The following is a 15425-nucleotide window of genomic DNA, read 5'->3' as shown; positions in this document are numbered from 1 at the left end:
ACGTCTCAATCAGAAATACCTAAAAATTTTATGCGTAACACCCACAGAAAAATTAAAAGCTATCTAAAAATATAACACACATCAACATTAGTAACGCGATTTTTTTAAAGATAACAAAAATAATTATCTAATTTAACAAATATATCATTAACAAAAAATTATTTTTTCTTTCCAGCAGTTAATCCAGCTCCAGCATTAAATTTAAAAAGAATAATATCTCCATCTTCGACAACATATGTCTTTCCTTGTTGACGATATTTTCCTGCTGCTTTAACAGCATTTTCACTTTTTAATTCCATTAAATCAGCTACCTTCATAACTTCAGCCATAATAAATCCTTTTTCAAAATCAGTATGAATACGCCCAGCAGCCTGTGGAGCTTTTGTTCCCTTCTGAATTGTCCAAGCCTTAACCTCATCTTTTCCAGCAGTAAAGAAATACTCTAATTGAAGAGCTTTATAACCTATTTTGACAATTTTATCTAAATTTGATGTTGCTCCAACCTCTTTATACCATGCTTCTCTTTCATCAGGATTCATTTCAATATTTTTTAATTCAAATGCTCCTGAGAAAGGTATTATTGTAGCACCAGGATCTGTTTCATCAATAAAAGCTTTGATCTTAGCTAACCATTTATTTTTTTTACGAATGTAGTCGGTTTCTGTTAAATTAACAAGGTAAACGATTGGTTTTGCAGTAAGGAAAAGATATTTATTTAAAACTTCAATTTCTTTTTCATTCCATGTTGCTGATCTTACAGGTTTTCCAGATTCAAGAACTTCTTTTACTCTAAGTAAAGTATCATATTCAACTTTTTTTGTTTTATCATTAGCTCTTATTGCTAAAGTTTCAACTTTCTTTAAAGCAGGTTCAAGAAAATTAAGATCTTTTAAACGTAATTCATTGTTTATAATTTCTAAATCTCTAACGGGGTTAACGTCACCTTCAACATGAGTAACATCTTCATCCTCAAATGCACGACATACATGGAAGAGAGCTTCACATGCAGAAACATGAGAAAGAAAAGCATTACCTAATCCTTGACCTTCAGAAGCACCTTTTACCAATCCTGCAATATCAGTTACATTTAAAAAAGCAGGTACTTTTGAAGCTGGTTTATAAAAATCTACTAACCAATCAAATCTCTCATCTGCAACAGCTACACGACTTTCATTTGGATCAATAGTACAGAATGGATAATTCTCTGCCTGAGCTTCAGATTTAGTTAAAACATTAAAAAAGGTTGATTTTCCAACATTTGGTAAGCCCAATATTCCCATTTTAAGATTAGTACCAACACGACCTATTAGAACAGTCTTCTCCTCAACAACATTCTTCTTTGGTGGCATTGTCGTAAATTATTAAACCTGAATAATATACAACTTGATGTTAAAAATGAAATATCTTACTATATCAAATATTCTCATTGAGAAAGTTAATAACTTATGGTTACAATGTGTTAAACGAGATCGTTATGTGTATTATTAAATAAAAAGAGGTTAAATAAAAAATACATAAAAAAAGTTAATAACGCCTTCAAAGTGATAAAACAATTAGAAATTTTGATTTTGTGGTGGACCTGGTGGTATTTGACCGGGTGGCAATTGACCAGGTGGAATCTGTCCTGGTGGAATTTGTCCTGGTTGTAATTGACCTGGTGGTAATTGTCCAATTGGGGGTGGTATAAATTGTGGTTGCATTATTGGTGGGGCAGGGCCTCCCATTCCTCTTACAGGTCCTTGAAGTCCAGGTACAGGTTGTTGTGGAACAACTCCCGGCATACCCATAGGTCTTTGAGCTGGATTTGCCACTCCTGGTCCTCCACGTGCACCAGCTGTTCGTAAAAATTTAAGTGGATCATCCTCTCTTGCTGGTGGACCATCAACATTCATTGAAACAATTTGTTCACCTCGAAGAAGAACCAATCCAAGAACTCTTTTCTCCTCTCTATCACCTGTTTTTTGACCATTTTTTGCTTTAATCTTACGAATTTCCTCACAATCTACTAATATGATATTCATATGTTTATCAAAAGCTAAATAAAAAATATATATGAATAAACTTTTATTATAATTATATATCTACCTTTGAAATATCCAATAAAAACTCGGCTATCTTGAAAAATTACTCTCATTCGATGGTTCAAATGAGCCATCATTTTATTATTTTTTCCAAGAGTCTAAAAGTAATATATTAAAAATAATAACTAAAAAAGTAACTTACCATGATTTTTTCTTATCAAATATTCTGTTCACAAAAATAATAAATCTAATAAAAACTTAATATAACAAGTTTTAAAATAAACCTAACGGAAAAAAATACTTTTTCAATAGTATTCGTTGATTTGCCAAACGTCGAATACTTTTTTCCAAACTTTCAAATTCTATTCAAGACAATGTAATGTTTAGCGTTATTCCAATATAAAAATTTTATCACAAGAAAATAAACAATTCATATGCTTAATTTGTTTTTATAGGATCATGGGTACAAAATTATCTGTGAGTTTGGAGAACTCCATGTCACCAAACACTGCCCCAAGAACCGATCGTCCTCCTACATTTGATCCTTTATATGGTTTTCCAAAAGGAAGGAAACCTAGGGAGATGAAAGTAACTATGGAAGAAATGGATGAATGGAAGCTAAATAATGGACAAAGAGATTATTGTGCTCATCATTTAATTGATTTACTTAAATGTCAGGTAATATAATTAATCATTTTTTTTATTTACAATGGATAATTTTTTAGAGAAAATATGCTCCTCTAGCTGGACATGCTTGCGATACCGAACGTCATACCTGGGATCGTTGCGAGTATGATGATTATATTATGAGGATCAAAGAATTTGAGAGAGAAAGACGACTTTTGAAACGTAGAGCAAGAAAAGAAGGTTTAGAATAATAGGTTTATTATAATGTTTTTTTTTAAAAATAAATTAGACGTACACTAATTTGATTTTTTTATTTGTTTTTTTTCAAATAACTATTTTGTTAAATGTAGTTTTGTATTATCGTTTTTTTTAGAATATGGATAGGTTAATTGAAGCTGTAGATGGATTAGTTCCTTCTAATTGTTTGGATGTCTTCGATAAAGTTGCACAAATATCATCCTCTAAAAATACATTCTCTCCAACAGTAAATTTAGGATGGGTTTTAATGGCCAAAATTTTACGAAACTGTAATGAAGAATCTTTGAAAGGATTTACACAGCGTATTCAAAAACGTCTTGCCGATGTTACTAAAGTTCGTGTATGTGATGGGACAATTATTTTTGTTCATACATCTTTGAAGTTATTTCCTACGATTATTAATAATAACCAAAAGCTTCTCAAACACATAACAACTCTTTTATTAGAACATGCTTTTTTAATTAACCAAGATTCATGTGATGATTATATAGCTGATTTAGTTAGTGAGATATTTTTGTTGGTTACCAAAAATAATGCTCTTAATGCATTGTTAATTTCTATTTCTGAAATAGTGAATAGTGGTCAAGATAATACCAGAGAAAGTGATGATGAATTTCTTAAGTTCTCTCCTATTTTAAATGATGAAAAAAGAAATTTTTTTGTTATTCAATTATTAAAACTTTATGCCACAAACATTATGAAAGTAAATACAATAGGTGAAACAAATATTAAACTTTTTATTGGTATAGCTGATTCTCTTAAACGATTTGAAGATGATTGTATTAAAAAAGAAATTTTTAATTGTTTTAAATGTCTTTCTATTAGATGTAGTCATTATGTTTTACCTTATATATCGGATATTTCTAACATTATATCAAGTTATGAAAATGATTCTGATGTTTATGAAATGAACTCATTTCTTTGTGACAAATTTGGTACAGCTAGTACTTTGTACCTTATGTTTCCGTTTATGTTGACAAAGATTTTAGATTCCAACAAAGAAAGTTGCCTTATTGATGATGGTAATGTTTGCCGTTTGTTGGCTTCAATTATAAGAAAGTGTGGATATTTACTAAAACCAATAAATCTTTCTCAGTTACTTAAAAAATTACTTACTGATTTTGTTAAGTTGCGTAAAGTTACAACTGAATCTTTATTACTTTTAAATGCATTTTTATCTTTGAATCACGAAAAAGTACCAGTACCAGTCAATGTTGCTCAAAAAATAATTTGGGAAAGTAAATTTGACAATGAACAACTTACTAATTTTGAATTTCAATGTGCTTTGGAAAATTGCAAAATACTTTGTTCGGTTATATCAAGACCAAGAATTATTGGAATAAGTAGAGTAAGAGTTGATGATGATCCAATTTACAATAGATGTAGTACGATAACTAATGATTTAGAGATTAAAATAGAAACGGAAGAAGCTGAAGAGGTTACTGTTGAACAAGTAGATTATGAGAAGGAAGATGAAGAGTATTTAGCTATGAAGCGTCAATGGGAGGAGACTACTGCCATTCTTAAACTTAAACGTAAAGCTCTTGAAGAAGCAACTATTCAGGATGAGGAAAGTAAGGAAAAAGAGATTGTTAAACGTGTACGTTTTGAAGAGAAAGAACCTGAGATTCCAGAAAAAACTAAGAAGGCACAAGATAAAGGCAAAAAGGTTATTAAACCAAAATCTGCCTTCATGGCAGTTATTAAAAATAATGAAGCTACCAAGTCTATTGATGAGATGTTTGCTGATTTTTGCCCCGAATAATAATTTTTGTTTACTGTTATTCTTTTTTTACCTTGTTTTGTTTTACTATTGTTGTTTTGTTGTAAAATAAAAATAAACTTTAAATGTTAAAAAATTATTTATTTTAAGTACAAATAAAAAAAAACAAATGTGTAAATTAAGGTTAATCAAAATACACTGGGTTAAAATGAGATTCTTGAGACTAAGTCGTGAGAGATTATTCCTCGTCTCCAGGATGTTTTCTTTTTACACCACGAGACGCTACTTCTTCTTCACTAGGTGGCACAAAGTCCTCTGAGTCATCGTCTTCACATGCTTCAGGATCATTAAGAATTGAAAGACCCCGGTCATTATCCTCATCTTCAGCTCCATCCTCACCGTCATCATCCTCAGCTTCTGTATTCATAGTCATTTCCATCTCCGTTCCAGTTTTGTCAGCTCCATCAAGATATGTCAATTGTGGTAACATCTTGAAAATAGCTTCACGATAATTGTCCAAGAAAGAGATTGGATTGTCAAATGTATCTAAAGATTTAAGGTTATCTAGCTCCTTTAGTGGTTCGAGCTCCTCAAGTTTTTCAATTTTGTTAGAACATAAATTAATATGAGCAATTTCCATATTTTTTGTAAGATGTTTAAGACCACCTGTTAAATTATTGGCAGAAAGGTCAATAACCTTCAAGTTAGCTAACGTTGGGAATCCCTCTAATGAAGATAGTGAGGTATTAATAAGAGAAATAGATTCTAGTGAATCAAAACCATCAGACAACGCTTCAAAATTTTCAATTTTACAATTATCTAAATAAAGATTTATAAGATCCTTTTTTTCGGTTCCATTAAGTTCTTTTTTGATTCTCTCCTTGATGGTTTCTTCAGTAATATTAGGCATTTTAAATAACTGGTAATAAAAATATTATTGGAAAAATGTCACAAATGTTGGAGTAGTTGAATGTATGAATGTGCGGAATGGAAAGACTTTTATAGTACTCTGTCATATACTAATAATAGCTGGCAGTTAATGTTAAATAACTTTTATATAACTCCACCTTGTTTTTTGTTCAAAATGTCAAGGATCTAAGCTGTAAGGCAGGATAATCACATATATTTTAACCTGACCTGCTTCGTTTTTGCGCCAAGTTTAATGATATTGATGATTTGTAAAACGCTTACGTATGGTGCGATTGTATAATATTGCGCATCTTTAATACATTGTAGGAAATGAGCAATTTATATTCAAAGAATTATCTATGTATATAAGCAATCCATATACATGTATATACATATATACGCAAAGTTCGGGATGGTTAAATTTTCTTATATAAATGGTGTTTTGATAAACTTCTAAGCATGGGTAGTCAAGTATTTCATATTAAATTTTTTTTTTTTGCAAAGTCAACTTTTTTGTCAAAATTTGGCCCAAGATAAATTTAAAATTGTGTAAAGTTTTTTAAAGATTATATTTGGTTTAAAATTTAAAAAACATTTTTTTATATCATAATTGTAAATATGATAAATATAATTTAATTATAAATTTTTATAAATTAATTTCTCGTAAAACTTTGAAAAAAATTATTTGAAAAAATTTATACATCTAATTTTGAATATTATATATATTTATCATAGGTTAAAACAAGTATTTTAGAAAATGTAAACCATGGTTTTTTAAAAAAAGTTTAAAACAATAAAATTAAAGTAATATTTATTATCTTTACAGTATTTATATCAATTATGTCAACAATTATAATTATAATTGATAAGAATTTTCTAAAACCTTTAAGTATTATGAAAATATATTTATTATATTCATGAAACATTTTTTAAATATTTAATCATCTTTTTACCAATTATATTTGTAATAGATTTTTCTCAAAAAAAATTTTTGTTTATTTTAAATATCTTACTTTTTGATTATAATAATTTTTTTAAATTTTGGAAGAAAGCAATTATTTAAAACACAAGAAAAAGTATTGTCATGGTGAATATGTTTTTCAGGGTATCTAGAAAAATGTTTTAAGATAATACTTTTAGATATTAAATTAATTAGTATGATGATAAGAAAAATTGTTTTTAAAAATTTTATTTTACCAAGGAAAGATTGAAATAATAAACTACATTATAAAAAAAATAGTAACATTTCTAAAAATAAAACTAATTAAAGTCGAATATTATAAAATTGTAAAAAAAACCTTCAAAAACAGTATATTAAGATTTTATAAAATAATCTTCATTCTAAAATCTTTTACTAGAAAAATTAAATACATTAAAGTATAGGAATTAAACTAAAAAAATGTATAAAATAATAGAAAATATTTTTCAATAATAATAACTACAATTACTAGAATGATGTATGACGTAAATAACTTATTTAAAGGAAAAAAAATTAAATTTAAAACTTTGAAATAAAAAGATAAAAAATCTTTTTGTTGGCAAAATTTCGAAAATTGTATAAGACCAATAAAGAAAAATTGGATTTAAACTTTGAAGTAGAATAATATGAAGTAAATTTATAAGAGAAATAATTTTTTTTGAAAAAAATTTGATTCATGATTTTTACTCCTGACAGGAAAGTATAAAAAATATAACTGATAAAAGAAAAAAAATAATAACTATTTTTTTTGCAATGAAATCATTAATAATCTGATTTCACTGAAAAATAGAATCAATTTTGGATCATATGATACTAGTAATTTAGAATTAAATTTTAATTCAGAAAAAAGTTGTAAATATTTAAAAAATAATAGTTTCATATTTACAATAGTAAAAGATATAATATCATTTTAAAAATAACTATAATATGGTTGTGATTTAAAAATTCGATAAGATATAATTCATAAATTATTTCCATTTAAAGTCTTTATAAATAATTATTTTTGATTTTTTAAAATTAAAAACAAAACTAAAAAGTCAATTGCCATATCGAAAATCATTAATAACATGTTCAAATATTTTTGTTGGTGATGATGTTATTGATAGGTTGATGAAACATTGTATTCTTCTAAAAATAGAATATGATAAAATGCCATTCATTATATGAGTAGTCGATATAAATACAATTGAAAGAAGTAATTTATTAGGACTACCACTTGAAAATAGTCGCATTTTCTGGTCCATTAATCAAGAAATCAAAATGGATTGGTTGATTAATAATAATTAGTATAAAATTTTCCAATATCTAGAGATATAATTTTTTTTTAAACATTGATTGTTTTGTAAAATCCACATTTGTATATTTTTAAATTTTTCATGTGAATTTTTACTTCTAAATTCAATAAGTTTTTTACAAAGATTACAAATATTATAATCATATGGCTTTTTTTCTAATGTCCATCCTTTTTTTCTATATTCAAAGTATCTACTATATATAATTTTATTTTCCATCAAAAAATTAAGATAAAAAACCATTTCATCAGCATTTTTATAATCATCCATTGCAATAAAAGAACTTTGTGGAAGAATATTTTGATAATTTCTTCTAGCAGTCACAATTGGGACAATATTAAATGTTGAAGCTTCCCAGTAGCTAATTGTTAAATAATCTTTACAATCAGCTTCATCCATTACAATATAAAAATAATATTTTTCATAAAAATCTTTAATTGTTTTATTTGTAGTATTAAGATTTTGCTTATCACATCTTTTAAATTCTTCTAATTTTATTTTTGATTTTAAATTATTTATTACTCTTTTTTGGCCTTCATTTAATGTACAATCTTTGTTAATCCAAACAACTGGTAAATTTTTATTTTTGAATATGTCATTTTGGTTAAAATTAAATGTTTCATTTTGTAACTTTTTATCATAAAACCATGGACCACCATATGTAAATATTATGTCACTTTTTGAGTTATAAGAAAAAATTAAGTTAAAATAATTTAATGGAAGTTTGTAATTTCTTTTAAAATCATTCTTTATAGTGGGAATTGGTGAACTAATTGATGTGTATACATTAAGAATTTTATTATTATTTCTTTTAGGGAAGTTTATTTTAGCTCTCTGTTTATCAAAAGAATAATGTTCTTCAAAAAGGATGGCATTAACATATTGTATTTTATTACGATTGAATATAACTTTACAATTGAGAACTGTGCAATTTGAATTATTATAAAAATATTTATTTTTATTCCAACTTAAAATTGTAAACTAAACAAAAGATATAAAAATTGAAAGAGAAATATTGAACATACTTTTGTATATACATGTACATATAAAGATGCAAATAAAAATATAGAGAGTAAAATCATTAAGATAAAAATATTAATTTTTTTGAATAGATAAATTTAAATACATATTATAAACAATATGATTTTTAAAATGAAAAAAAAAACAAGTTTTATCAAAATAATTTGTTTTTTGAATTGTTTAATAACATTTATATAAGACTTGTATTTGTCACACGAGATGGGATAATTGGTGTAAAAAAAGTTGATATTATTTGCTCCAGCTCAGTAGACATATAACGAATACCAAGACGTATTTCAAGATCACGTATATCTGCTAAAATTTGTGGATCCTGTAACCAAGGATGTGCTAATGTTTCTTCAATTGATAACCGAGCATCTATCTAAAAATTTATTATTACTATTTATTAATATAATTTTTTTATATACCTCTACTTTAAATAATTTTTGAATTAAATCAACAGCTTCACTTGAAATTTCTTTCCATGGATCATTAGGAAACATGAATGCTGCATTTTGTATTTGATCACTTATTTCTTCACCATCATTAAAAGGGAAAGTTCCTGATAAAGTGACATATATAATAACAGATAAACTCCACATATCTAATTTTTTATTGTAACCTTTTTTTTGCAAAACTTCTGGTGCTAAATATGCTGGTGTTCCAACAATTGTTTTTCTAAATTGTGCATCACCAATAAATCGTGCATAACCAAAATCACATAATTTTGTCTGCGGAAAAGCGATTGTTATATCACTAACAAGTACATTTTCAGGTTTCATATCAGCATGACAAATATTCTTTAAATGTAAATACCGAAGTGCTAGTAAAATTTGTATTATTAAAAATTTTGTAATTCTTTCATTTAAACGACCCATTTCTTGACTTAAAATCATTTCTAACATATCACCATTCATTTTTTCCATAACAACAAAAATTTTATCTTTTGTTTCGAACATTGATTCAAGACGAATAATACCATGGTAATTTATATTTTGTAATATAGCAACTTCTGTTCTTAAAGTATCAATTGTAGTAGAATTTTTTTTTGAGAATCTATCTTTTGCAATTACTTTAATTGCAACTTCTCTTCCACTTAATCTATGAACACCACTAAATACAGTTCCAAATTGACCACTACCAAGAATTTTATCACTTTGAACTTGATATAATTGAGCAAATTGTAAAGCAGGTTCAGCTGATACAGGATCAGATTTAAGTTGAGGAGGTTGTAATGCTTGTTGTAATGTATGATACCAATTTTGAACAACACATATAGCTTGATTTATATTTGATGAGGTAGAAAATTTCTTTTGATTTGATGTATCAACAGGAAGATATTCACCGACACAAATAACTTGATTATGAATTGTTCTTATTTCAAAACAATGAGGTGGAAATTTTGGATGAACTGGAGGTCCATCATATGGCTGTAAAAGGAGAATTTCAGAAAGCTGGATTTGTTTATAAACACGATATGGATTAACACCTCCATTATATTCATTATATAATGATATGATGCCATCTGTCAACACCCAATAATGTTTTAATCTCCTTTCAGGATCATTTAATAAAAAATGAACCATCCATGATTCAATAACAGGTCCTCTTTTTTGTGTTCTAACAGCAGCTTGTCCTGGTAATCTTGCTAGAGGTATTAATGATTCCTGATCATCAACATGTTCATCAAATCCCTCTAAATTAGAACTTAAATTTAAAACACTATGAAATGTTTGTTCATTAATAGATGTATTATCCATATTTGGTGTTATAGCACTTTCACTTAATTGACAATTCATTGGCAATAAACCAGCACATTTTTTATGAACATTTACTTTACAATCTCTACATTTTAATCCTTGTTTTATAAGACCTAATAATATTTTATCACATACCCTACAAATTGTAGGAGTTTTATAATTATGAACAGCCAATGTATGGGGTAATTCAAAAGCTTGAGATGGTGTCAATGATTGATCTTCACTTAATATTGGTGGTTGTATAAATCCATCTGCACCAATAGAAAATTTTTGTGAAGATGATGGTTTATTATCATTTTTAGCACAATTATTTCTTGATGCAAAAGCACATTTTTTATGAAAATTACATTTACATAATGAACATTGTAGACCTTGTCTTATAAGACCAACAAGAATCTCACCACAATAATCACAAAATGTGGGACTTTTATATGAATTAACATTTAATGTATGAGGTTTTGTTGGTTTTTCATTTCTTTCAATTCTAATAACTTCTACAACAGAACCATTATCCTAAAAATATTATTTTTATTATGATAATATTAAATTTACCAATTGATCAAGTGATGATAAATGTTGTAACATATTTGGAGCATTATAATTATGAACAAATAAATATAAATCACTATTATTTGATACATTAATATTATTATCATATAATGCACTTTCAGCTAGTAATCTTGCTTTTTTTTTTAAATTTTCAAAACTTTCTGAATCACAGTTTCGAACTAATATCATTGTTTCTTTAACATTACCAAATTGCATAGTTATTGTAATTGTTTGTTTATCATTCATATTAATATTTGAAACAAAATCCATCATAGAATTAACCTGGGAGACATTTTGATTTCCCAATTGTTGTGTATTAAAGGTATTTAAATTATTTACAGTAGATTTATTATTTGTAATATTACTATTATTTGAATTTGTCAAATTTTGCATCCAATTTGATATCATTTCTAAAAAGAAAATATTATATATATATATATATATACACATAATAGTTAAGACAAAACAATAGAGTAAAAAATTAAGTATAATATGAATGTGTGAGTCAGTAATCGCCTTAAGGTATACCTGTTTTTATTATATTAAATAATTATTTTTAATATAAAACTAAACTATAAAATAGATACAATAATTTTAAATTATACATAATTTATAATAATCAAAGTGATCAATACAAAATAAAACAATATCACATAGTTTGTTAATAGTAATATAACAACATATGAGAAATTATAGGAACGTCCTTCATAAATAGTATAAAAATTCTGACCCTTTGAAAATATTTATAAATGTTTATTATATTAATATATGGATGGTATATATTGTCATAAAGATAGGCTGTGTTAATGATTAATTAAATAAGTGATTTTAATATGTTTAACAATAGTATGAATTCATTTGTTTTAATATTATTTAAATGTATATGAAATTGATAGAAAGATAGGAAGTTTTTTCAAATGTTAATTTATGACTATTTAAATTGAGAATTATTATAATAATGTTATTAAGTTTTAAACTAAAATTCAATTATTTATTATAAAAAATATATGTTATTTAAAATTAATTTATACAAGTTATTTATCATATAGTCCACAATAAATTTTTTTTTTTTTGGTAAATGATAAAATATTATTTACTAAACTTGATTTTTATATTACATCACTCAAAATTTATTAAAGTTTATTTTTTCTTGTTTATAATGTTGTTATTATAATAACTGTTTATCAGTTAAAAAAATTACATCATTTACTAAGAACTTTTAAACAGATCATTGGAGAAGTGATACTATTTTGTAATAATTTTTACTTTAAAAAATTTTACTTAATTTTTATTTTTTTATTAATTATTTTCTAATGAGTACATCTAAAAAAACTACTGATTTAAATATTGAGTCAACAGATACAAATGGTGAAAAGAAAATAAGAAAACGTCCATGGAGAAATCGTGTACGAATGTTGGCAAAAAAACGTACTGAAAAAGAGACAATTAAAAAATTAAAAGAAGCTGTACAAAGTGGAGAAAAAGATGAGACAGAATTGAGTGAATTTAAAGCATCTGTAAAAAGAAGAAAGAAGAATGTTTCTAAATCAGAAGATGACTTAACAGAAGATAATAAAATTGAAAAAGATAGTAAATCTGAAGATTTAAAAAAATTATCAAATTTAGAAGATAAACTTATTGGTGCACAATTTCGTTTTATTAATGAAAAATTATATAAGATGCGTGGAAATGAGGCATATGAATTTTTTAATAGTGATCCTGAACAATTTGCTATTTATCATGATGGTTACCGGCATCAAGTAAAGAAATGGCCAATTAATCCTGTAGATCGTATAATTCAAATGTTACGTGGAGAAGCAAAAGGAAAAGTTATTGCAGATATGGGTTGTGGAGATGCTAAAATTGCAAAAGAATTAGGTAAAATGCATAAAATATGGTCATTTGATCTTCAACAGACAAATGAATATGTTACTCCATGTAATATGTCACATGTTCCACTTGAAGATGAATCAGTTGATATTGTTGTTTATTGTTTATCACTTATGGGAACAAATTTAGCATCATTTTTAAAAGAAGCTAATCGTATCTTGAAAAGTAATGGTCAATTAATAATAGCAGAGGTTGTTAGTAGATTTAAAAGTATTAGATTATTTACAATTGCATTAGGAAAGTTAGGTTTTGAAGTAGAATCAAAGAAAATTTTAAATAACTTTTTCTCTATAATTATTTGTAAGAAAAGTAGTACTGTTAAAGCTAAACGACCATTTGGATTAAAACTTGAACCTTGTTTATATAAAAAACGTTAAATTTTTGTTTTATTTTGTTGTTATTAAGTAATAAATTTTTTTTTTATTAAGTAAGAAACATTTTATTAAGACATTTCATGAAAAACAGTATTTATATAATTAAACTTTCAAAATTATTTATAATATTCATAATGATTCTGTATCCATTTAAAGTATCTTTTAAATACTTTATTATTAGGATTTAAAGTTTAACTGATATGTGTTGTCTTTATTTAGAAAGTCTAATGATGTTGAGGATTAATTGGAGCAGTAAAGGCTTCCGCTGTCATAGGTCTGTTTCTGTAATAATAAATGCTTAATAGTATAAATTTAATTAACCAGAATTTAAATGTAAATTATAAAATAAAAAATTAAAGTTATCAAAACAGGTTAAAGCAGGGTATTTTAATCAGAATATTTATTCCTTTGCCTCTTCTTTTTCATCTTTTTTTTCAAACCTAGATCCATCATCCATACAAAGAGCTCCAGCCCCTAATCCAAATCCAACACCTTTTGGTCCATGTTTACGACCATAACACTGTTTACAGTAAAGTTTATCTTCATGTGGGCAGACATTAGTTGAATCAACCATTTTATTACAAAGTTCTAAATTATGTTAAAGTAAAAGAATATTAGTAGTAAAGAAGAACAACAAAAAAAATAAATAAATAAATAAGACTGAACAAAGCACAAAATACCTACGTCATTTCAACTTCAGTATTACCAAATCTCTCTCCCATATCCATAGTAAGAGCACCTGCTCCAATACCAAAACCTACTCCTTTTGGACCGTACTTTCGGGAATGACATTGTTTACAATATAATTCAGCAGCATGCTCACAACAATTTGTAGAGTCAAGTAATTTATTACATAAAGCTAAAAACAACATATCATATAGACAAAGGACATTTAGACATTAGACATATTTTTAAACAAAAAAAAAATATATTAATAATTAACTTACCACATTTGAAACAAAATTTGTGCCATTTATATCCTCCTGCTACCATTTCCTCAGCAGCATATACACTTTTTCCACATTTTGGACATTTTGGATGTTCAATTGGCTTGAATGGCATTTTTTTTTGCTAAAACAAAAAAAAAAAGATAAATAATAATAATAATAATAAGATAACGTTTTATATATATTATATATATATATTTTATTTTAAAACACAACAAATAATATTTATAATAAATATTAACTAGATATGTTAAAATAAACGAAGTTAAAAATGATAGTTTTATAATATAAGTTACAATGTTTAAAGAATGTATAATATCAATTTAAAAAGAAATATATATTTTGTTAAATGCTTTTTACCTATATCTATTGAATGTTAAAAAAAAATAGTATTTGTTAAAATATTACTGAAATATTAATAGTAAATAATAAGAAATGTATGGGAAAAAAATTTAAATTGATAAAGAAATATTGATAGGAAAAAAGTATAATAAATAAATAAATAAAATTAAATAATCTTTTAATATAAATAAAATATTAAAATGGATATTAATTATAATAGTATAATAGATAGTAAGAATAATAAGATATAAATAATGATATTGATATAATATGTCAAGGAAACTTAAATAATATATGAAGAATGTACTTTAATTTTACTAAATTAAATGTTAACAATTCAAGTATCATAAAAATCAGTCCACGTTGTCATTGTCAATTATTACATTGAAATAATAAAAGTTCAATCCAGTTTTTGACAAAGTATATTAATCCTTTTTAACGAGAAAGGTTGAAGTAAGCTTAGATTGTGTTGTATAGCTTTAATATCTTACAACTTCCAACATAAATCTGGTAAAATTTTTACAACTTTCTTACACTCCCACACATCTTAAAGTAAAGAAAAGAATAATGATATAAAAAATACCGAATCTATTTATTAAACTAATAAAAATTAATTAATGTTTTGATAAACTAAAGACCAGAAACTTTTTATATTTATCCTAAATAATTTGATTGTTAAATTACAACTTGAAAAGATATAGTAATAATGTATTATATAGTAAAAATTATACTAT

The 15425-nt window shown here is 25.5% G+C and overlaps 9 protein-coding genes across 9 annotated transcripts; 3 read left to right on the top strand and 6 right to left on the bottom strand.

Annotated features, from left to right (window-relative positions):
• Positions 1-158: 158 nt before the first annotated feature.
• Positions 159-1349, bottom strand: SRAE_2000168900 (Obg-like ATPase 1; the record flags this gene model as incomplete). The annotated part of the gene is made up of 1 exon (XM_024652670.1): positions 159-1349. The coding sequence occupies one exon, from the start codon at positions 1347-1349 to the stop codon at positions 159-161; it is 1191 nt and encodes a 396-aa protein (XP_024506224.1).
• Positions 1350-1553: 204 nt separating this feature from the next.
• Positions 1554-2226, bottom strand: SRAE_2000168800 (Small nuclear ribonucleoprotein-associated protein B; the record flags this gene model as incomplete). Its single annotated transcript, XM_024652669.1, has 3 exons — positions 1554-2035; positions 2086-2179; positions 2224-2226. 3 exons carry the CDS (start codon positions 2224-2226, stop codon positions 1554-1556), a joined length of 579 nt encoding a protein of 192 aa, XP_024506223.1.
• A 254-nt stretch (positions 2227-2480) lies between these two features.
• On the top strand, positions 2481-2899 carry SRAE_2000168700 (NADH dehydrogenase [ubiquinone] 1 beta subcomplex subunit 7; the record flags this gene model as incomplete). Its single annotated transcript, XM_024652668.1, has 2 exons — positions 2481-2699; positions 2747-2899. The coding sequence occupies 2 exons, from the start codon at positions 2481-2483 to the stop codon at positions 2897-2899; spliced, it is 372 nt and encodes a 123-aa protein (XP_024506222.1).
• A 125-nt stretch (positions 2900-3024) lies between these two features.
• SRAE_2000168600 (Hypothetical protein) lies at positions 3025-4671 on the top strand (the record flags this gene model as incomplete). The annotated part of the gene is made up of 1 exon (XM_024652667.1): positions 3025-4671. The coding sequence occupies one exon, from the start codon at positions 3025-3027 to the stop codon at positions 4669-4671; it is 1647 nt and encodes a 548-aa protein (XP_024506221.1).
• Positions 4672-4867: 196 nt separating this feature from the next.
• On the bottom strand, positions 4868-5539 carry SRAE_2000168500 (Acidic leucine-rich nuclear phosphoprotein 32 family member A; the record flags this gene model as incomplete). Its single annotated transcript, XM_024652666.1, has 1 exon — positions 4868-5539. One exon carries the CDS (start codon positions 5537-5539, stop codon positions 4868-4870), a length of 672 nt encoding a protein of 223 aa, XP_024506220.1.
• A 2261-nt stretch (positions 5540-7800) lies between these two features.
• Positions 7801-8891, bottom strand: SRAE_2000168400 (Alpha-(1,3)-fucosyltransferase C; the record flags this gene model as incomplete). Its single annotated transcript, XM_024652665.1, has 2 exons — positions 7801-8790; positions 8835-8891. The coding sequence occupies 2 exons, from the start codon at positions 8889-8891 to the stop codon at positions 7801-7803; spliced, it is 1047 nt and encodes a 348-aa protein (XP_024506219.1).
• Positions 8892-9019: 128 nt separating this feature from the next.
• Positions 9020-11546, bottom strand: SRAE_2000168300 (Serine/threonine-protein kinase D; the record flags this gene model as incomplete). The annotated part of the gene is made up of 3 exons (XM_024652664.1): positions 9020-9211; positions 9258-11102; positions 11142-11546. 3 exons carry the CDS (start codon positions 11544-11546, stop codon positions 9020-9022), a joined length of 2442 nt encoding a protein of 813 aa, XP_024506218.1.
• A 905-nt stretch (positions 11547-12451) lies between these two features.
• Positions 12452-13405, top strand: SRAE_2000168200 (Ribosomal RNA-processing protein 8; the record flags this gene model as incomplete). Its single annotated transcript, XM_024652663.1, has 1 exon — positions 12452-13405. The coding sequence occupies one exon, from the start codon at positions 12452-12454 to the stop codon at positions 13403-13405; it is 954 nt and encodes a 317-aa protein (XP_024506217.1).
• A 677-nt stretch (positions 13406-14082) lies between these two features.
• Positions 14083-14464, bottom strand: SRAE_2000168100 (Zinc finger, LIM-type domain-containing protein; the record flags this gene model as incomplete). Its single annotated transcript, XM_024652661.1, has 2 exons — positions 14083-14261; positions 14350-14464. The coding sequence occupies 2 exons, from the start codon at positions 14462-14464 to the stop codon at positions 14083-14085; spliced, it is 294 nt and encodes a 97-aa protein (XP_024506216.1).
• Positions 14465-15425: the final 961 nt, after the last annotated feature.

The sequence above is a fragment of the Strongyloides ratti genome (genome assembly GCF_001040885.1).
Source record: "Strongyloides ratti genome assembly S_ratti_ED321, chromosome : 2".
In the NCBI taxonomy this organism is placed as follows: Eukaryota; Metazoa; Nematoda; class Chromadorea; order Rhabditida; family Strongyloididae; genus Strongyloides; species Strongyloides ratti.
This window is presented reverse-complemented; position numbering and strand designations above follow the sequence as displayed.